We start from the raw sequence: 21,378 nt of genomic DNA, 5'->3' as shown, positions 1-21,378 counted from the left end.
CCCCGCCCGCTGCCGCCTCTCCTCCCCCGGCCGGGCGCGGCGGCTCTCGGGGGGCTCGGACCCGCCCGCCCCGGCACCGGCAATCGAAGCGCTCCGGGACAGGGGTGGAATGCCCCTCGGCTCTTCCTCACCCCCTTCTCCCTGAAAGCAAGGAGCAGGCGGGACCGAGGGCAAGCGGCGGAGGTGTAAGCCCAAGCCCCCGAGCCCGGCGCACGCCCCCTCCGCTCTTCGCTCCCCCCGGGGCCTCCGTGCATCCTCCCCTACCCATTGGCTCCACGGCGGGGGGGCCGCGGCCCTATATAAAGGCAGGGTCGGGAGGCTCCAGAAGGGGTTAAAAAAACCCCAAACAACAAACCCCAAATCCCAAACCCCGACCGCCCCACCCCAAACCCCACAGCCGCCTCCGCCACCGGAGCCGCGCTCCCCGCAGCCCGCCGCGCCCGCCCGGCGGGGAGCGCCTCCCGCCCGGCCATGGAGCGCTGCTGAGCGGCCCCCGGGGCCGGCGGACAGGATCATGAACCTGGTGGGGGGCTACCAGCATCACCACCACCACCACCATCACCACCACATGCTGCACGACCCTTTCCTCTTCGGGCCGGCGGCGCGGTGCCACCAGGAGCGCGCCTACTTTCCCGGCTGGGTGCTCAACCCGGCCGAGGCGACCCCCGAGCTCGCCGGGCAGAGCCCTAACTACGGCCCCGCCGAGTACGGCCCGGCCGGCCCGGGGCGGCTGGAGGCTCTCAGCGGCCGCCTGGGACGGCGAAAAGGGGTCGGGGGACCCAAGAAGGAGCGGCGGAGGACGGAGAGCATCAACAGCGCCTTTGCCGAGCTCCGCGAGTGCATCCCCAATGTGCCCGCCGACACCAAGCTCTCCAAGATCAAGACCCTGCGCCTGGCCACCAGCTACATCGCCTACCTGATGGAGGTGCTGGCCAAGGACAGCCAGCCCGGGGACACCGAGGGCTTCAAAGCCGAACTCAAGAAGGCGGACGGAAGGGAGAACAAGAGGAAAAGGGAGACGGTAAGAGGCGGATCGGGACCCGCATCTTTGCTCTCCGTGGGCCAGGAGCGGGCGGGAAAAACCCTGGGGCTAAGGGGGAAAAAATCCTCTAAACTGCCCCGGCCTCTCTGAAGTCTTCTTTCCCAGAGTAATAACAGTAATAATAATAGTAGTAATAATAGTAATAATAATAATAGTAGTAGTAGCAGTAGTAGTAGTAACATAATAATAAATCTGTGGAGGGAAACTCATCGGAAAACAGCCCTCCCGATGAGCCGGATGGGCTTCCGAGCACTTTCGGCGAGGGATCAGCCCCGGGCCCAGGACTGGCCGCGGAGCCCTCCCGGCTCTGTCCTTCCCTCTCCCGGGAGCTCTCCCAGGACGAGCGGGCGCAGGAGCGATTCGGAGCGAAGGCGGCCGCTTCTCCCCGTGCTGCAGCGGGCGGGTGGTGGGGTGGGGACCCCTAAAGCCCCTCTTTGTCCTCTGGCTGGCAAAGCCGCTCGGAGTTGCGGCCCTGCGGCGGGAGCAAGGGGCGGGCGGGCGGCCCGGGACCCCGCTCAGTTCCTGACCGCTCCTTTCTCCCTCCTCTCCCCATCTCCTCTCCCGCAGCAGCCCGAGGTCTATTCGCAGCCTCTGGGTCACGGCGAGAAGAAGCTGAAGGGCCGGACGGGTTGGCCCCAGCAGGTCTGGGCTCTGGAACTGAACCCCTGAGAACTGCCCCGCCGCCCCGACGGCGCTCCCCGCCCGCCCCTCCATGTGCAATGTCGGAGAGAGCCCAGCCCGGCCCCGGAGCCCATCCAGGCGCAGGACACGGGGAGCCGGCCCGGCTGCCCCCCGCCCGGAGTGATGCTCTGCGGGAGAGAGGCGAGAGCGCTTTGCGGGCTCGGGTCCTGCCCGCCTCGTGGGCAGCGGGGACCGGCCGGGCCCTTTCCCCCTGTCCCCTCCCCGCGTTTGCAGTAATCGTTGCTCCCTCCCGCTGCCAGCAGCGATCGGCGGCTCCTGCCCTGCCGGGCCGGACTGGGACGGTTCCATTCGTTTGCTGTTGTAAATACGAGCCCCCATCCCCGATCCCCGTCCGCTGCCTGACCGACGTGTGGCTGCGGTGAAACTACCTAGAGGTGCATTTGGGAACACTCCTGTGCCGGGTTTTCTACCTCAGATCTGCATGACCACTTCCCGAGGGACCGAGCGCGCCACACCACGTATTTAAAACTGAATAGCTAAAAAAAATTAATAAAATAAAATTAAACTTTATGCAAACGGCCTCGGGTCCGAGCCCTCTGCTTTCCCCTGCTCCGGCAATCGCGCTGCTCTGGCCGGGTCCCCTGCGCCGCCCGCGGGGATGCTGCGGGATTAAAGACATCCCTGAAGTCAGTACTCTGCTGTGGGGCCGATCCATGTGAGGGAATTCCTCCTTGGGGAGCTCAGGATCATTTCAGACTTGTTTCTGCCGTCCTTGCTCAGGAGCTGGTGGAGCTCTGCAAACCTGTACCCGCAACCTCCAGGACACGAACTCTGCCCCTGCCCTGCAACCCCTTCCCTCCCGACCCGGGAGACCTCCTAGAGGGACTGGACTCGTGTTTGGCTTGGGGAAGGACGGCAGGATCAGGCCTGGACAGAGTCTGGATGGCACCACGGAGCTGTAGAGCCCCAGGTTTTAGTGCAGCCACGCAGAGAGCCAGGGCTCGGCTCCGCAGTCCTGCCGGGGCAGCCCGCCCGGCTCTGGCAGCGGCAGCACTTTTCTCACAGGATCCCCTGTCAGGCGCTGCCTCGGCCACACTTCCAAGGAGCAGCGTCCCCTCCTCGCCACCCGAACACGACGGATGCCACCAGCCTCAGACACGGCAACGCCCACGCAGCCCAGATTCTGTCACCACTCAGGCATAAATCCTTAATAATCCTTAATAATTAAAGCCAAATCCTCATTCCCTTACACTGTGCACACACGGCGCTCTTAGCAAAGAGTTCCAAGACGTGCGTGCATGGGCTCAGAGCCTGATCCTGCCTTCCCAGGGACACCGGGATCAGCCCTGACGCTCGGGCGGCTGCTCGGGGCAAAGAAAAACAGCACGGGAAAATGTGTACACTATTCTAGGGCTAATCTGAGGGCTCACAGCAGGGACGTTTACATTTTCCGTTTTGATTGCGACTAAAGATGTAGAAATAATGATGCAACATCTGTAAAATACTGACACATCCATCAGACTGTGCTCGTGCAGCCGCACACACCAAGAATACCCCAGCTCGCCCGTGGGGAAGCAGCTCGGGATTTTAAGCCACTTTGTGCACAAATAGAGATGGAGGGACACACAAATATTGGGGGGTACAGCCAGAGCAATTAATTCACGACGAGGAATGAATCAGCGTTCCTTCTCTCCGGAGCCGCTGCACGGCTGCCTTCCCTGCCCCTGATCTATTTTCCGTCCCCTTTGAGCGAGGCTGAGATGCAAATTGACTGCCAGAGAAGAGCAATACCCGCTCGCAGTGATATTTTTTTTTTTGTTTAAGCTATGAGAGGTTTAGCATGATACCACTTCCATGAGTGAAGCAGAGTAGGGCACTCCCAAACTTGAAAGCATCCAAAAAGAAAAAAAAACGAAAGAAAGAAAGGAAAAAAAAAAAAAAAAAGAAAAAAAAAGGGAAAAAAAAGTACAGAAAGTTAGCGCCAAAGATCCTATTTTATGTCTAAGTTTCACAGTCTCCTAAAGGCTGGGTTCCTATGGGAAAGCTCCCAAGCTGTCACTGACTACAATCCAGCGCATACAATCCATAAATGTGTCCAGGCGCAGTCCCGTTCACATGTGCCAGCTGGTGTCCGTGTATCCCTATAGCACCCAGCGGTGAGGGAAAGGGTTAAATGGGGACTCGGGACTTGCTTTGCTGTGAGGCAAAGGTGATTCTGACGGGAATCGTGTCTTCGGTGCCGGCACACCATGGTTACATCGCTCGCAGCCTGCGCACCTTTCACCCCACCAAAAATCTCCGCTGGTTTTTACCTTATGTGTTTCCAATATTGCTTCTGGGAAGGGGCGCCCTGCACAGCCGGGGCGATGTTCTGCCTGCATCCGCAGGAGTTTTTCTTTTCTTACCACGGGTTTCTGGTGGTGGTACCTGCTGGCTGCAAATTTCTGGGGAAGGTGTCCCCAGTTCCCCTGTTCCCCGGGATTTTGCAAGCGAAAGCGCTCTCCGTTTCCACGGCTGCAGAGGATTTCCCTGCCTAGCAAGGGGGTTTTCCTGTGAGGTAGTGGCTCAGCATTTGGGGGGAGAGAGGCAAAAAAAGAGCACTAAACATTCCCTGTATCCTCGGGCTTCCCCACTCCCCAAAACGCTTTGGAAGAGCTGCATTTTCAAGCAGAGAGCTCCGTCCCCAGCCCGGCACCGCTCAGGGGCCGGGAAGGGAGCCGAGCTTCCAGCCCAGCGCCTGTTCCGGCCGAGGATGGGGTCACCCCTTCACCCCCAAGGGGAGAGGAGCTGCAGGGGGACGGGAGCCCTGCACAGGGATATCCTCCCTTCCTCCGTGCGAGCCACGGCTGGGAGCGCCGTCCCGGCAGAGCTCCCGCTGCCTCCGCACCAGAGCTCACCGCCGGAACAGTTTGGCCACCAGCTTTGGGGTTTTGGCTATCGAAGCGCCCAGCTCATCGGCCGGGGGAGATGGCTCTGCACATACCTTGGGCTCGACCCTGCCGTGAACTTGGTGCTGTTGGGAAGCAGCTGGCTCGGGGCACGCAGGAGGGGGCCCGCAGTTGCCCGGGCTGGGGAACACGCACGCCGGGATCGCTTGGCCCCGGGGCAGCATCTTACGTGCCAGGCTCCCTGCACTGGAATGCAGCCACGAGGGACACGCAGCGGACCCTGCTGCCTGCCCTGCTTGGCCCCTGGCTCCCTGTCTGGCCACGGGGGCAATGCTGTGGGCAAGGAGGCTGCCGGACGCTTCCCACCCCTCGCTCTGCACCCCTGGTTTGGGTGGAAAGGAATGGCTCCTTTTTTGACATTTTGTTTTTCCCCCTCTCCTTTCCTGCCAAGCCCAGACCCTGCTTCTTGTTGTTGTAGGTATTTATGGGCCTGTTTATCTGATCTCGGGGGAGCCTATTCTTATCTGAGAAGCAGCAAGGGAAGGGTTACACTGGACAGCTCGGTAGACAGGATGGAGCCAAATAAAATACCAATCTGACAAAAAAAAAAAAAAAAAAAAAAAAAAAAAAAAAAAAAAAAAAAAAAAAAAGGAGGGAGAAAGAAACACCCAGACCCAGCCACCCGATCATCCATGAGCACTGTCCACTGTATGCTGCATTTGCCAGCTCCCAAAACAGCTGCTGGGTTCAGGCAGACAGCACAAATCTGGGCAAAAAATGCCTGAAAGACAGGAAGAAAAATAAATTTTAAAAGTTTCAGGTCGGTTGTTACGGCAGTTCAGCTGTGATGCTGCTATCCCGCGTTTCTCGGGGTGAACACGGAAATGTCCCAGCTTGGAACGAGAGGCGCAGCCGGTCCCCAGCCCGGCGGGGACTCACTCGAGGTCGTCCCGAAGGTCACGGCCAGGGCCAGGGCTGCTCCCTCCCGTCTCGGGGCCCCTCTGGGCTGGCCCCGGCCGGTGACACAGCCCTGGGGGAGGCACCCGGACACCACGGCGGGACCGAGCGCCACCTCTGCCCGGCCTCCGCGGAGCCCAAAGGTGCTCAGGGATGGGACGGGATAGAGGGGATAGGATGGGATGGGCTGGATGCGATGTCCCCTCCTGCCTGGGCAAACAGGGGGGCAAGGGCAGCCTCATGCCAGGGGTACCCCCAGTCCTTGCCCCCTCCCCACGCCCCTCTAATTACCGCTCTTAAGGACGCGCCTGGGAGTTGTGGCCATTTAAGGTAGCCCCAGCTCCTCGGACTAGGGGTAATTGGGCCATAATTTGTTTTCGGTGTCAAGATGGCGTCAAAGATAAGACAAAAATCTCCAGGTTTGGGGGCTAAAGAGACAGGAGAAATCCTGACCCGGGGCCGACCTCGGAGGAATGGCCACAAGCCCCAGTGAGTCACATGGCAGGTGAAAGATTTACTGCCAGGGGAGCTTTTTGATCCTCTCCCAACACTTGGAGCCTCTCAGGCCAGTTGCTGGCTCCTAAGTCAGACTGTCTCCTGGGAGCACTGCTCAGGTGGGAAGGTTTTCTGTCCGACCGAGGCCCCGCCCAGCTGTAAAGTTCATGACATTCGATAGTTCTTCCTCAAATCTCCGTGCTCCTGGAGTCATGTGATTCCGAGATCCACCGAAAGAGAAGATGCATTTCCAACCCACAGCTGTAGAAATGATGTCAAGCACGGGAAGACTCTGCAGCCACAAGGTAGATAAACGCTAACTTTTTTTTTTTTTTTTTTTTCCTTTCTTGTTTTTATTTAGTTTATAAACCAAATCCAAACTCTCTGGGTTTTCACCCCTGTGGCAGTTCCTGCTTAGCTCTGAGCTCTGCCCAGGATAAATTTTTCCATGCAGCTGCCTTTGTTGGGAAAAGACCAAGAACCCTGCACTGTGCTCTCTGGCAGTCCCTGTCTGTGGTAGGAGAAACCAGAGCCACCACAGCTACCTGACAGTTCCCTCTTCCCCACAGCACCAGGGTGCTCCTGCTCAAGGTGCTGGGGTGATCACAGAGGACTTCTTGCAAACATGTAAAGGGAACAGATCTTAGAGAAAGTTCCAAAGGCAATTAAGTAAAAGCATACTGGGGGGTTTTCAGGTACTTAGGAAAGAAGCCAGCACTGCTTGCAAGGGTAAGAGATGTGAAATGGACTCCAGCTCCTGGCAAAGTGAGACTGAGTGCTGGTGGAGCTGTGCAGTTATCCCTTACTGGATAGAGGAAAAATTTAAAAAAGCAAAAAGAAAGCAAGCCCTGAGTCTCTCTCCTCCACACTCCTCCTGCACAGCCACATCTCTTAAGACACAAAACCATTAAATCCACATTCACATTCTTCCCTGGTCCTCTGTGCTGCCCTTTCTGCTGGGGAGCAGGCAAGCAAGGCCTGCTTTCCATCAAGGCTGCAAGGAGGCTGCAGGACGGCTCACGCAGAGCATCGGACGTGTTCAATTTCAACGTCCAACCAGGCCAAAAACCCTCAAAACCCAAACAAACCGTTTTTATGATCTTCACATCCCAGCACAGCATGATCCTGCTTCCGGTCCCTGACAGGCACAGCCAGCTCCTGCCAAGGAAGCATCTTGGGGACGGGGACACGGCTGTGGTGCCCCCGGTGTCCCCTGTGGGTTCCTGGGCTAACACTGCCCTCGCACGGCAGCCGGGGTGCAGAGAGGGTGTGCAGTTCTCAGCCCATCAGATCGACCTGCTGCTTCCTTTGTTCGGCAGTGTGAGGATGATAAAAAGACTGAGCAGATTCCGCCTTGGTTTTGAGCTTGAAATCTTCTGTGGGTTTCTTGGCAGGGAGCAAACATGAGATTAAGCAGCATTATTCATTACTCCAGATTAACTGGCAGTTTATTTCTACCACAAGTTTCCATTATACCCACTTGTACTAAAGTCAGCACCTGCACAACAGGTTGCTGCTTAAGCCCTGCTGCCTCTCCTCACTGTGCTCCCCCTCATCAATTTGGGAATGCACATGACACAGCTTTCCCCTTCCACTGGGGTATGCTGCCCATGTCCTCACCTGAAGACTCCCCTGACACCTCCTAAAAACCCTGGACAGCGCACAGGTTGTGTGATGTGATCCACTCTTGCTCCTTGTTCCATGGTGCTCACCTGTGTCACCTCTGGTCTTGCCTTCCCCAGCTGAGAGCTCTCTGAGGCAGGCACAACCTCCTGTAGCACAGCAGCATGTTCCAAAATTATCCTGGTTCATTAAGGCCTCGAGACATGTGCACAAAGGCAGGCACTGGGGACACTGGCATCTGTTTTGGGTGTAAAGCTTTTGACATCTGATCTTCCTGCTCTGTGAGAACCCAAGTGTGTGAAAAGCTACACTACAACCTCTTTCCTGGCTAAAAATCAAGGCTAAAAGCACAACTCAGTGCCAGCAGAGCCTTTAAAAACACCATGACAGAGTTCAGATGAACAAGGACTCAAGTCCCAGTTTTTTTCACTTGTTTTCTCAGTGCAGCAAAACACCTTTGCCTGTAGGGCTGATGGTCAGGAGGAATATCAGAAAAAGAAATGAAACAAAGCCCTTCGTGGGAAAGGCTCTTCAGTGTTGGGATGGTCCATGTCATTACTGCTCTTGAGCAGTGCCCACCTTATCAGCTGGGTGTGCAGGTTTGACTCTGGACAACAGGAGCTATAAATCATGCATGAAATGAAGCCAGGGATGTGCTTGAGAAAAGAGCAGAAACACAGGGTTGAACCAGACGTAAAGAAGATTCATTAGGAAATATGAATCAAATGAGAAGCTGCACTTGACAGACTCTTCATGATACATGAAGGGGAGGAATTCCCATCATAGAAATGCAAGGGCATGTGGCTCTTCAACAGCCTCCATCTTTCTTGCAAGTTGTCTTTTTGCTGTGCTCAAAAGACTCCATGAATTGCACCTGCGCAACTCACATGGGTTTGTCAGAAAATATCCCATCACTGAGATTCCTACAGCAGGCTTGGCATTCCCACTGGGCAGTGCCATTCTCTGCTCCATGTCTGCAGTGCTTCCAGCCCTGGGGAGGTGGGTGGGAAAAGGCAGTGAATCTGAGAAGCCTGGCACAAAAAATCCACACAAAGCAGAACTCTCTTGGCTCTGGAACCATCAGTGCTGAGGGCAGAAAGGCAAACAAGGGAATGTGGGCCTGGTTGCTAGATAGATCATTTATTAAAGTGAAATTCAGAATTTTATCTTTGTCAGACAGTACAGAGTTAGTCTCATACACAGTGGAAGCAGGACATTTCCTACACCTTAGAGAAATGAGTTCTACAGTTTTTGCTATAAGTTACTAAGTTGCTTTAACAATACACAGCTATATTACACAGTTAAAAATACAAGGTGTCCAAAACATTTGGCATAAGATCAGCACAACACATGGAGGCCAGAAACAGAAGAGGGAACACAGTTTTCTCTCCCAGTAAGCCTGCCAAAAGACTCCAAACCATTCTGCAAGTTACCTGCTACCCACCTCCCCTGCAGTAGCTGTGGAGCAGAGGTGTGGGTAGGATAGGAATAAACCCAGCCCTGGTAAGGCTCAGGTAAGCCAGAGGCTCCTGGAGCCTGCTGATGTACAGGGTGGCCTGCAGAGATGCTTGCAAGCAAAGCTCAGGTTTAAGGCAGGAGCCTCCCCCTGTCCCCACACTTTGTTCAAGCATTTAGTTCATCCCAAACAGATGTGTTCACAAGCAAGTCAAAAACACAAGAGCAGAGATAGCTGTGAAAAGTGCAAGGAGTATCTTACATCCTAACAGTTCATTTGCACTTCAGAAGTGGAAAATGAGAACTCCCTTACTTGATAAGCTAGAGATGGTTAAAGGGCATCAGTGACACAAGGAGTGAGGCATCAATAACATTCCTTCACCTTTGGGACTCTCCAGTCCTTACTCTGAGCAGAAGGACTCCTTTTGGAAGGGAGGCCACCTTGTATAACCCACATTTCTAAACTGCAGAGACAAAGTGACTCCAGTGCTCCAGGGAAGTCCAACAATCTAAACAGTCCCTCAGCAGACCCCTCCTCTCCCCTCCAACTGCAGTTCCTGCTGAAGATCTCCCATTGGTATTTACATTTGGCTCAACCAAAAGATGTAAAGTGCACAGCTCACCCTCCTCCCCCTCTCATAAAACATCCATCACTGGAGCTGACACAGAACAAACCTCCCTCCCTGCTGCTGTGGAAGTGTGATTTGTTCAGTCTCCCTGTGGGCCATGTCCTGCTTCATCCTCCCTGTGCCATCATGACCCGCATGAAAACTCCCATTTACTGAAGATTATTTCTGCTCTTGTGTTCAAAGCCTCTCTGAACCCAGCTTGCACTTTGGACTCACTTGAAATGCCAGGCTTGACATGTTCTGGTCAATTCATGCACCCCGGGGTATCTAGTGGTTTAGAGCCACATTTCCAAGGAAAACTGGGACACCAGAATACTGGAGAGAAGTGGTATGAAGCTCTGCTTTTCTCAGGCTGAGCGTCTAAAGTGCCTGGCAAAATAACCATTACTTTTTAATGCAATTGTTTACTTCAGGTTGATCTACAATAATCTTTCAGATTATGAAATTTTGAAAACTGCATTCTAACAGAGCCTCCTTGGATGTGTTTGCACTTTTCAGCCATCAGGTTGCTACTGACTCGAGTCTTTGCATGCTTCCAACTCCCCTGAGTTGAGCTCAAGCCAATAACTACCAGCAATGATTTCTTCTTCTTCCTTTGAAGTGAGCAGAGGGTCAGCATACAGGATAAAATTAACCCCAGAAGAGATGTTTCTGCATTATTTGGATTGCATACTAATGGCTTTGGATCTATTCAGAACTCTAATTAAGTTAATGGAACTCTGCTATGAGAATTGAGCTAGGCTATGGAATTGCATTAGGCTATATAATGGCTGGAGACCTTCAGAGACAATTCCTCTGCCCCAGGGTGAATGTCACCTATGCAGGCTTGTAAAAAATAAGCTTCCACTATTATAAATAGGAGATGACATCTGATCATCCTCCATGCCCCCAAGGCTTGTGCTCCATGGTTCAAAGCTAGACAGAATTTAAGGCCCATCTGTGAAAAGCAAAATGCAAAAAAAAAAAAAATCATACCAGCCAAAGCGATTTGGGTCTTACACCTTTCCAACAAGTCCCATCTAAAAGTGCTGAGAAAATGTCCCACCTCATGGCTTCACAAGTGTGAGGTTCAAACACATTTACTTTGACGTTTAAAATAAAAAGTTGGAAAGTCTTTTTTGTTTTTTTTTAACTTGGCATGCAGCATAAGGAATCGAACACACAGCACGGTTATCGTACACAACGACAATTGCATTGTTGCGTTTTCTGGTTAGATTAGACACTAAATGCTTTTCAAGAATCACAGGCACCCTGAACATGGATATTGCTACTGAATTGACGTGTGGTTTCAGTTCATAGCATGGGAGGCAGCAAGTGGCTGACCCTTCCAACAAGACCATCAGCTTTCTGTTGCTCAAGGTATTTTGCTCTAGCTAAATTGAGAACAAGGTAATAAGGCATTTGCAAGGGGTTTATAAGGCCATGGGGTCTGACAGCCAAAGATTCTTCTGTTTCTTTGGTGTCTTGCCTCCAAGCTTTCCACCTTATAAACAACTGCTAATGGCTGGTAAACATCTCTTCATCATCACACTTCACTAAGAATTTTTTTTCAAAAAAGTATAATTGCTTTAGAAGTGAAACCAACAAGGATCACATTTAACATCAATTGACTAATTCAGGAAAAAAAGAAAAGAAAAGTTTCCTGGATACCACCTCGGTGCAAAAACATTCCAGTGAATACACCTGAACAGATGGAACCTGCCACCATATTTCCTTGAAAAGAATCATTTTGCTGCTGGCTACTAAGACACCCCAACAGATTTATTTACTCTTAGAAATAAAACAAAATAAAATACAACCACAAAAAAGTAAATCCCAAACAAACTACATTTTTACAGTTTTGGTCTAGAATCACAGAATCACAGAATCAATTAGGTTGGAAAAGACCTCTGAGATCATCGAATCCAACCTATGACCAAACACCACCGTGTCAATTAGACCATGGCACCAAGTGCCAGTCTTTCCCTTAACACCTCCAGGGACAGTGACTCTGCCACCTCCCTGGGCAGCCCATTCCTATATTCAATCACTCTTTCTGTGAAGAAATTCCTCCAAATGTCCAACCTAAACCTTCCTGGTGCAGCTTGATGCAACTTCCCCTTGTCCTGTCGCTGGTTGCCTGGGAGAAGAGGCCAGTCCCCACCTGGCTCCACCCTCCTGTCAGGGAGTTGCAGAGAATGAGAAGGTTCCCCCTGAACCTCCTCTTCTCCAGGCTGAGCAACTCCAGCTGCCTCAGCCATTCCTCACAGGACAGGTACTCCAGATCCTTCCCCAGCTTCATTTCCCTTCTCTGGACCTGCTCCAGCACCTCAATGTCCTTCCTGAATGGAGGGGACCAGAACTGAACACAGCACTCAAGGTGTGGCCTCACCAGTGCCCAGTACAGGGGAGGAATCACTAAGAGGCATAACCCTCTCAACTCAGAAACTCATTTTCCCTTGGTAACATCCCCTGATTACATGAGCACTTTGCAGGGTATCATGCAGCCAGAGAATGTACCCTTCTAACCCTCTGTCCTGAATGAGAGAAGCCAGATCATCTTGACTGATGTGGGGACTACTCCACACCCTCAATAACGAAAGGACCAGCACAAATAGGAAATTTTTAAACATTCGTGAAATACTGACACAAGACATTCTCTCCCCGTTCCTTGAACTTCTCTCTTGTATGATGTTCTAAAAATCCATACGAATCGAACAAGGAAATGCTGAAACAATCACAATCCCCAGATGTCACAAATGGGACATGTACCATAACAGAGGATTTCTGCCTATGACACAGGACTTGAGACATGTTGAAATTTGTTGAACATGTTTTTGGAGTATTAGCAAACAATTCAGAGTGATGTGAACAACTTGCTTTGAACTGTGACTTCAATTTTACAGAGACCCTGGGAGAGCTTCAACAAGAGCTTCACTAAGTGAACCCTTCATTACTTACAAAACACAATGCAGTACTAAGCTGGGACCATGACCAGTGTGTTTTGCTCTTAAACAAAACTTCATCCAGTTTTGAAATAATAAAACTTGCCATTTATAAAATGCTAGCCGAAGTTTTCTACTGTTCATGTCGTTGCTTAAGGCTTGTTAAGAATATCCTCTCTATGTGGAGTCTTGGCATCTTGTACCAGAATGGAGACACTGGTCAGGACAGCAAACAAAGAGCGGTGCTTTTTAAATCATGAGATCCCCTGAAGAGAATTTGAGGTCACTGGAGAACAGTCAGTCACGACCAACACTTTTAAAAGCTCCTTTTGCCAAAATAATCACTGCATTATCTGTAAGGACACCTCGGCTTTAAATAAAATCAGGGTGATCTCCTCCTACTGTTAGGGAGCACCAGTGTGCCACCCTCACTCACACAGCTCTCATGAAAGCACATGTAATGTTCATGAAAAGAAATGTTTTGATGCTTTTTGCCCATTGCAAAGGGAGGTGAAATGTATCATGAAATGCTCCAGTCAGATCACTGCCCTGGTTATGGTGCCTCACCCATAAATCTGCTTTATACTAAACAGAGCCCCTGAATGCACACAGCAGTTTTGTGACACCTGCTAAAGCTGCAGTATACAATGCACATCACTTGTGACCAATACTGACCTGACACAGAAATTAAGAGACTTGATGTCTCAAGCCATTGTTTCACCCAGCATCACTGAAATCTGCATAAATCAATTAAATAAGCACTTCTATCAACATGATCAGACACACCAAATAGGTTGTGTTTGCCTTAATACCACATTCAGAGAAATGCAGAAGTTTTTAAATGCTTACAGAAAATTTAATTAGTGAGTTCTTAAAAGAAATTAGAAAAGAGACTGCAGAGAGTTGATTGGCATCTGTGTCGGATGGGGTCAGGAGGAAAAAAATGGCAAAAAAAACCCCATCAATTTCAGACTGGTCAAGTGGCGTTCACTGGAGTAGATCTGGTGAGCTGGAGCATTTGTAGAAGTTTGGGACTTGAAGCACTGACTCAAGGCAAGACAGAGCATGTGTAGGTGAGCAGCAAGCTTCAGACAAACTTCTGACCCATGCACCTTGATAATGAATTTTATCTCTGCTGCTCTTCCAGTCCTGTATCAAGACAAACTGCATGGTGGTTTGTGATGCAGCCTGAATTCAGTGAAAAAAATTCCATCTGGGATTTGAATTGCACTGAGATGTAGGTTTCCAGAAATGGTTTAAAACACCAAGTTGACAAACTCCACAGTTCTACAGGTTTATTTGGTTTCCCCATTATCCTCATTTCTTTATTCCAACATGACTTTGAAATGAGGGGAAGAAGTCTTCGGAAACATGCTGGGCACATGTTTTCAAATACTCCTCATAAGAATGTCTATATTTTTTTCTGTCATCCAGACACTGCATTTAAAAAAAAATTTACAATATACTTTAACAGTTTTTAAAACCTAAAATGCACAATACCACATGTTCCTTCAAGGTCTCTCTTATTCCAAGCCTTGTTAATCTTCAGTCGAGTTGCTTGCTGCCTTCTGATTTCTGGTCCAGCCTGCTCTTGTTGTTCTTCACCATGTAGATGAAATATGCAAGTGTCTCCTTCTCATTCACTGGAATATTCCTGAAATGACGACTGACAGTCTAGAAGGACAACAGGTAAAGAGACATGCTGGAATTAAAAACTAGAAATAATCAGAACAGGGTTTCTCTTCACTTTCCAAAAACGATTTTATAGCCACTGAGCGCATTATCCTTTGAGTGAAACATGCACCAATTCCAACTGTCAGTCCTCATTTACCTCCCTCTCTCTTTACAGCTGGAATGTGTGTATGAGCATAGCATAGCCTTGCTATGTCAGCAGGATTTGGAGCCAACCTACAAGAGGAATTTGGAAGCCAGAATGTCCTCCTGCCAAAGCAGCACAGCTTCTCCTCAGCGACATTTTGTGCTGAGATTATTTGGTGAGCAAGCTTTCCCTGCACCTCTGTGTTTTAAAGGAGAGTGTCAGAAACACTGCAGCACTTCGCTGTGTGAACCAGGTATAGCAAAGTTCTATCCAAAGCAATCTCCTCTGGACTCTTGAGTTTTTACTGAAAGGAACACCAAGGAATTTGCAGTGGGAGATTTAGGGTTTGGTTAGGGCCACCCCTCTCTGACAGAAGCATAAGCCCTGAAAAAGCTGCTTTTTCCTCAGAAAGTGAACGTAGAAAACATGTTGTAGCTGGACAAGATGTACTTCTCACATAGAAGAAGTTATTTTTTTGGTACCCAACACAGATCTAGAATGGGATTCTGCTGCAGGTTGAGCAATATGTCACTCCAAGGAGATTTATGGAAGCTTGAGTTTCCCTTCTGGTAGGATAGCATGAGGAGTGTAAGAGCCTCAGGCAGCAGTGATTCAAGCATGGGAGCTGGTTGAGGCTCCAGTGTAGACTCAAAGCTGCTCAGGCTTCACAGGAAATCTGGGAAGTGTGTGACAGCTTTAGCTTAGGCTCCCTTTATTTTCCGCCTGCATGGCAATTGATCTTTCCTCTCGGGTACATTCATGGTAAATTCCTTAAGCAGGCAGTCCTTCATGTCAGGAGGCAGCTGACAGACATGAACTGGTTAGTTAAAATATGACAAATCAGGACTGCTAATGAGGAACAACCCCATCCTACTTCGTTCAACTTACTCCTACACTGCACACTCTCTATATTCTGTATATGCACTCCGTGGTTGACTTTGAAAAAGACAGTGTCTTGCTGCTTTTTGGTCTGTCAGGTTTTTGTTCTTTAAAGCAAAAGTAAAAGCAAACCAGGCAGTTTTAGGCAGACAGTTGTGAAAGCCACGACTTACAAAATAAACCTCAGTACTAATCAGTAACTGCTACAGTTTTTTCAAGTTTAGAGAAGATTTTTCCCACAGCATGGCTTCAGATCAAGTCAGAAAAGGAGCAGAGCAGAAGCACAGCAAGCACATCTCGCCCAAATACCAGAGAGATACAGAGAGTTCTTTCAGAACAAGTAGCCCATATGGTGAGAAAGCAGCAGAGGCCCTTTAAAAAAAAGCCTTTTATAATAGAGAATCATCAGAACACGAGAGGGAAATGAAGAATCTGAATCCACGGACAGTGATGCTGCCTTTGATAATAAGCAATTCCAACGAGTTCGAGAGCCTTTGAGGAAAGAAAAACTAACAGGAGCACTTAGGGAGATGATTAGTGGGTTAAGTCTGAGTTTCAGCTGAGCAGCCATCCCCAGATAACACCCAAAAACTGGGTCCTGTTTCTGGTCCCTAAAGGGCACCAATTGGGACTATGAAAAGGGTGGGAAAGGAAGCAGAGACAAGCAAGTGACTAAAACAGGCTTTCAACAGCCAGTGTCCCTGCCTCCCAAGCCTGTCCCAGGTGAAAGCAAGCAGGCAGCTTTCTGCTGGTGTCATTCTCTGAAACCTCTCACAGGGCACTCGGTCCGTACCAGTGAGTCACACAGGTGGGAGTGCCCACAAAACATGCAGATAAAAAGTTTTCTTGTGACAGAGACAACACCATTGCTGTCCTCACTTACTTCTGCAAGCTGAGCCTTGTTGAGTCCAGGCCTAGTCTGCAGCTTATAATGTCTCTTGTAACGTCGCAGGGTGTTCACTTGGAGCTGGAACAAGTCAACCTGGAAGTGATGAAGAGGGCATGAGCACTGCCTTTAGCTTCTGTGAGTAGTTATTTTATCTAAAAATATCTAAAAATAACTACTTCTTCCTCAACAGGACTTCTCCTTGCTTGCATTCAGAACCACACTGGCTTGTCTTACTGACAAACCTAAGTATATTTTGTATTTGTTAATACTAAAGGACCAAAATAGCCTCAGGGAAATAGAAATTTTTGTTCTGGTTCACATGCTGTCAACAGAATTGCTGGCCAATTTCTGCTCTCAATTACACCTCTGCAACCTCCAAGCAAAGGGGAACCTTTTGTTCCCACAAGGTTTAAAAAGCTCACACATGAAATAACAATTTAGCAGGCACTGAACAAACGGCTTGTGACATAAAACAGAGTACAGAGATGAAATGAAATTCAAATACTTAAATAGGAAGTGCACAGTTTAAAAGCAAAGGGGGTGGTGGCGAGGTTACAGCAGGGAAGATGAAGATCATGTGGGAAATGCCAAGTTTCAAAGACAAATGGAATCTCTGCTGAAAACTGAGAGGGAAATGACATTAAAACTGAGACGGTGCAGAGTTCCCTGTTCAGCTGGGTGACGTGCATCCGTCAGGTTTCAGTCACCAAATACTCTGTGTGCTCTACACCAACATTTTCAGATGCCAGCTGGGTCTTTAGCAATCACCCTGGCAACTACTGCAAAGCTTGAACAGGAAAGTTTTGATGGAGAACTTGTAGAATGGAAATATAAACAGTGATAACAAAAGGTCAGGTTATCTTAAAAAAAAGAAAAACATATCAAAAACTTGTTACTTTTTCAACACCTCCACACAGGAGGTGTGTGCACCAGCTTTGCAACAAGACACAGCTTTGCTGGCAAAATGACTCTTGGTGGCATTTTTTTTCTTTCAGAAATAAAAGGCTTTTTGCCAATAAGGTTGGCATTTCCAGCAGAGGGCTCTGCTGACGTGGCCACGCTCTGCTTCCCTGAACATCACCTCTGCATAACTTTTGCCATGTCAACAGTACCAGAAACATCACTGAAGCAAGTGCAGCACGCAGTGGCACAGAGAAAGGATTATTCTATCACAGAAAACTTCCCCCAGGCCTATCTCCTGAAAATAAAAATGTGTCATAAACTATTTAAAGGTAGTTTTAAATAGTGCTAAAAAATACCATATATGCAAATATCTGGAGCAGCTCAATATCCCTGGGTATCAAATGCCCAATCAAAGAGAGTGACCTATTGAATTCTGTAATGTATTTGCAAAATGATTCATATCAGTAAAAAAGAATTATATTGGGGCTTCAGACACCACCAAATAACCCTATTTTTAGCCTTTAAAAATTAGTATCAAATATCATTTTAACTGTACATACATGAAGCTGTGCAGTTATCTTATCACCCCTCTTTTTATAGAAAATTTTACATGGGTAAAGAACTCATATGGGAATGAAGAAAATTAGGACACCACACATTAGAAAAAACTCTTCCTGGAAAGTAACTCCATAGCAGCTTTAATGGCCTTGCAATTTAAAATATAAATATTGTCTGATATATGACAACACCCAAGTGAAACTTCAACATGCTAAGAACTGGTGAAGCAGCCCACAAACCTCTGGAACATCTGTGTCGTGCTCAGGAGAGTCACCTCCATCATCGCTCGTCTTCCTCTTCCTTTTGTTCCGAACGCTTTGAATGAAGTTCTTGTGAAAATCACAGATATACAGATGTCTCACCTGAGAACCAGAAGTGGTGAAAAAGCAATCAAAAAGGATACTGTGAAACAGCATCCAACAGCAGGCATTACACACCAGTGTCAGGTGCATCCCTCAAGACTGGCGTGACTGACTGACACATCAAGGAATTTCTAATCTTAAATCCCAGCCATGATATCACACTCCTTATTCAGAGATTACTTACCTTACAAAGACTAAAGGCAAAGAAAACAAAGAACTCAAGCTCCAGCTGAACTTGAACCTCTGCAGATAATATATTTCTCTTTTATGGCTGCAATCATACGTCAGGAAAAAAAAATGGGTGATTGTCTGGAGGAAGTGCATTTATTTCACGACTTACTAGCAGGTAACTACTGAAAAATGTATTATTCTATTCCACTCTTGTGAACTTTCTGGCTTGAATAGTACAGAGGATTTTCACGGCAAGTGTTTCAAAACCTTGACCAAATAAAACTTGGGCTGATCACCTCAATTAGAACAAACAAACCAAATGCAGAATAGCCTCCTTCCTATTGCTGGTTCAGCCATGGAACCTTTCTTTTAACAAATATTATCTTGCTAGAGTTAGCAAAACAAAGCACTTCAAATGGTCAAAATTATTTGGTATCTATAAGGCAAAATATCTTCAGATAACACAGGCACCCTACATCCAAAATCACTCCATGCAGCCTGCTTTACACTTTCCCTTTGTTCTGACTGCATTAGTCTGATTTCCCCTTTCTGTTTCTAAAGCCTGGCATCTGTCAACAAAGACTCATTTGTAAAATGCAAGAAATTACTACGCCACTAGACAAATCTGCTGAGAACTACAACTGGGAGAAATACTCTATTTTTTAAGAATATGTTTCAAACTGAGTCACTTTTCCCGTGACACGATGCGTTTTTGCTGTGCAGAAGGGACCCAACCAACCGGGGGAGCTGCCAAACAGACTGACTCAAAACTTCACCTTTTTTTTTTTTTTCTTTTGCTTTGTTTTCAGTGGTTTTGATCTTTAAAGATCAGGCGAGAAAAGCGTGCAGAGCTGAATTCCGTTAACGAAGTCACTTCTGAGAAGCGGAGAAATTCCTTCTGGGATCTGCTCTGCTCTGCCTGTTACTCTGCTGGGCAAATAACCCGTTTCTATCTCGAGCTGACAGCTGCCACTTAATGTCATTAGGCAGCAAACCGGGCTGCTCTGTGTGCGAATAAACCCTGCTGAAGAGGCAGCACATCTCACCGCCAGCTCAGTTTTTAACCCGCTTCACTACAATACCAATTCTTACCAATTAAAGAAGTAGCGTCAGTGCCGCCTGCCTGAAGCAGCAACCACAGCGCTGTTTTCACCTGACAGTAACCAGCCTTTCCAACCTGAAACCGCAATGGGAACAGCACTCCTGCCTCCGAAGCACTGACAGCTCGCTCCTTCGCTTCCCTGCACACCACCCGCCTCCCAAACACGGCGTTTAGCGCTTTAGCTACATTATCCTTCACCAGCGGGCAGCAGCACAGGGAAAAGCCGGCTCTGCACCCGGGGAACAGCCGGGTCCACCCAGGCACGTCCTTCCCTTGCCGGCGCTGCCAGGCTGAGGCTGGGCACGGGCGGTCCGTGTGTGCCGCACACAGCCCCGGCCCGCAGCCCAGCGCCAGCCCCCGCGGCCCCCGGGAGCTCAACTCGCCGGGCGGATCCGCAGCTCCCCGGAGGCACCGCAGTGCGGTGGCGGCTGGGGCCGGCCCGGCCGCTCCTCCGGGAGGCTCGGCGGAGCCCGGCAGCCCCGGCCGAGGCCGCACTCACACTTTTGTCGATGTCCAGCTTCAGCTTCTTCTGCGAGATGCTCTTCTGGATCCTCTTGCTGAAGGACGCGTTGCCGGCGGGGCGCACGCAGCGGTCGCCGTCGTCGATGAGGCAGCAGCTCTGGCCGTAAAAGGGGGCGGCGGGCGGCCCATCCCGGCTGTCCTCCTCGGTGCTGAACCCATTCATCGCCCACCTGCCCGCCCCTCACCCCGCGCGCGGAGCCGACAACCGGGGGACCAACCGGGGCACGAGCCGCCGCTACTACCGCGCCCTCGGGGGGACCCCGCCGCCCCCGCGGGGGCCCCCCACTACGGCAGGAGAGGGGAACCCCCCTCCGCCGCCGCCGCTAAGCGCTGCCCGCGGGCTCGGGCCGGGCCGGGCCCCCCAAGCGCCGCCGCCCGCGGGGAGCCGGGACCGCGCAGCGCTCGCACACACAAAACCGCCTCCCCGGCCGCGGAAGTCCCGCCCCGAGGCCCGCAGACTCGGCGTTGATTGGGCCGCGCGCCTGGAGGGGCGGAGCGCCCCGCGCCGCTCCGAGCGCCGATTGGCCGAGCGAGCTGTCCGTCCGCCGCCACCGCCCGGCCCCCGCAGCCGGAAGGTCGCCGTGAGGGGCGCGCGGTGGGAGCGGCGGCTCGGCCCCCCCGGCCGCTGAGGGGAGCCGGCCGCTCCCAGCGCTGCTCCGCAGGTGCCGGCCCGGGACCGCCCGCACCGGGCAGAGGAGCGCCGGCCCCGCCGGCCTTTGAGCTTCCCCTGCCGCCGAGACGCGCACGGGACACCCGCAAGCAGCCGCGGGACCGCGGGTTCCTGCAGCCGCCCGCAGCTGCATCGGCACCGTTCGTGTGACAGACCTGAACCCATAACAGACCTGAAACTGCGGCTCCCACCCGGCCCTCGTACAAAACTCGTGTCGGCACAGCCACAAATGCCTGTTCTTGGGTCGTCACTGAGGCTGGAGTTCCTGGCTGAAATGTATTTTTTTATAAGAAATACAAGATTTCCTCTTTCTTTTTTTTTTTTCCCCTAATCACAAGGTAGGTATACTGAGAAGATGGGACCTGGAGAAATGTTTCTCAAAGCAATGTGACTTTAAGCTTCGCATTTTTCATCTTCAGGACAAGAAAAAACAAAACTCGAACTCCCCCCAAAACCAACAGAAAACCCCACCCCAACCCCTAAATCTCCCCCAAAATAAAAAAGGAGAGAAAAAAGGAGGAGGCAAAGTGGGAGGGGGGTGGGGGGAAAGCAAAGAGTTAAATTCCTGCTGATCCATGAAGAAAAGATGTAACTCCTGTAAATGCTGTGACTTCTGTAATGCCAGACAGCAGATGCTGCTGTCAGAGGTTTCTGAGCAGCTCTACAAGGAAAAGGATTTCATCTTCCTGAAGAAAGGACTTTCTGCTCAGACAGAAGAAAGGTTCTATAGACTAAAACGACTTCAAAGCCTGAAATCCTGCGCATGGAACAATGTGCGTGAGCACCGGGTGAACTGTGCTGAATCACACGAAATACCTCAGCAAGAAGGAGACCTAAAGTCCCTAAAG

The 21,378-nt window shown here is 50.3% G+C and overlaps 2 protein-coding genes and 1 long non-coding RNA gene across 3 annotated transcripts; 2 read left to right on the top strand and 1 right to left on the bottom strand.

Moving 5' to 3' along the window:
* The first annotated feature begins 514 nt into the window (after positions 1 to 514).
* Positions 515 to 2,138, top strand: HAND1 (heart and neural crest derivatives expressed 1). The gene is made up of 2 exons (XM_063413916.1): positions 515 to 1,021; positions 1,610 to 2,138. Exons 1-2 carry the CDS (start codon positions 515 to 517, stop codon positions 1,709 to 1,711), a joined length of 609 nt encoding a protein of 202 aa, XP_063269986.1. The 3' UTR covers positions 1,712 to 2,138.
* A 2,122-nt stretch (positions 2,139 to 4,260) lies between these two features.
* LOC134558867 (uncharacterized) lies at positions 4,261 to 15,422 on the top strand. Its single transcript, XR_010082425.1, has 2 exons — positions 4,261 to 6,329; positions 14,505 to 15,422. It is a non-coding gene; the product is annotated as an uncharacterized LOC134558867 (long non-coding RNA).
* Positions 8,768 to 20,262, bottom strand: SAP30L (SAP30 like). Its single transcript, XM_063413143.1, has 4 exons — positions 19,838 to 20,262; positions 17,943 to 18,065; positions 16,237 to 16,335; positions 8,768 to 14,329 (listed from the first exon to the last, which is right to left on the bottom strand). The coding sequence occupies exons 1-4, from the start codon at positions 20,021 to 20,023 to the stop codon at positions 14,201 to 14,203; spliced, it is 537 nt and encodes a 178-aa protein (XP_063269213.1). The 5' UTR covers positions 20,024 to 20,262; the 3' UTR covers positions 8,768 to 14,200.
* Between the last annotated feature and the right edge of the window lie 1,116 nt (positions 20,263 to 21,378).

This window comes from Prinia subflava, chromosome 16 (assembly GCF_021018805.1).
Source record: "Prinia subflava isolate CZ2003 ecotype Zambia chromosome 16, Cam_Psub_1.2, whole genome shotgun sequence".
Lineage (NCBI taxonomy): Eukaryota > Metazoa > Chordata > Aves > Passeriformes > Cisticolidae > Prinia > Prinia subflava.
The sequence above is the reverse complement of the archived record's forward strand: the minus strand, read 5'-3'. Positions and strand labels throughout refer to the sequence as shown.

Excerpts from the sequence above, each read along its gene's own strand:
- SAP30L (XM_063413143.1), bottom strand. The coding sequence starts at position 20,023 with ATGAATGGGTTCAGCACCGAGGAGGACAGCCGGGATGGGCCGCCCGCC. Across the intron at positions 18,066-19,837 it reads AGCTGGACATCGACAAAAGT|GTGAGACATCTGTATATCTG; the intron begins GTGAGTGCGGCC and ends TCTGGTTCTCAG. Across the intron at positions 16,336-17,942 it reads ACGACACAGATGTTCCAGAG|GTTGACTTGTTCCAGCTCCA; the intron begins GTTTGTGGGCTG and ends CATCACTTCCAG.
- HAND1 (XM_063413916.1), top strand. The coding sequence starts at position 515 with ATGAACCTGGTGGGGGGCTACCAGCATCACCACCACCACCACCATCAC. Across the intron at positions 1,022-1,609 it reads ACAAGAGGAAAAGGGAGACG|CAGCCCGAGGTCTATTCGCA; the intron begins GTAAGAGGCGGA and ends CCTCTCCCGCAG.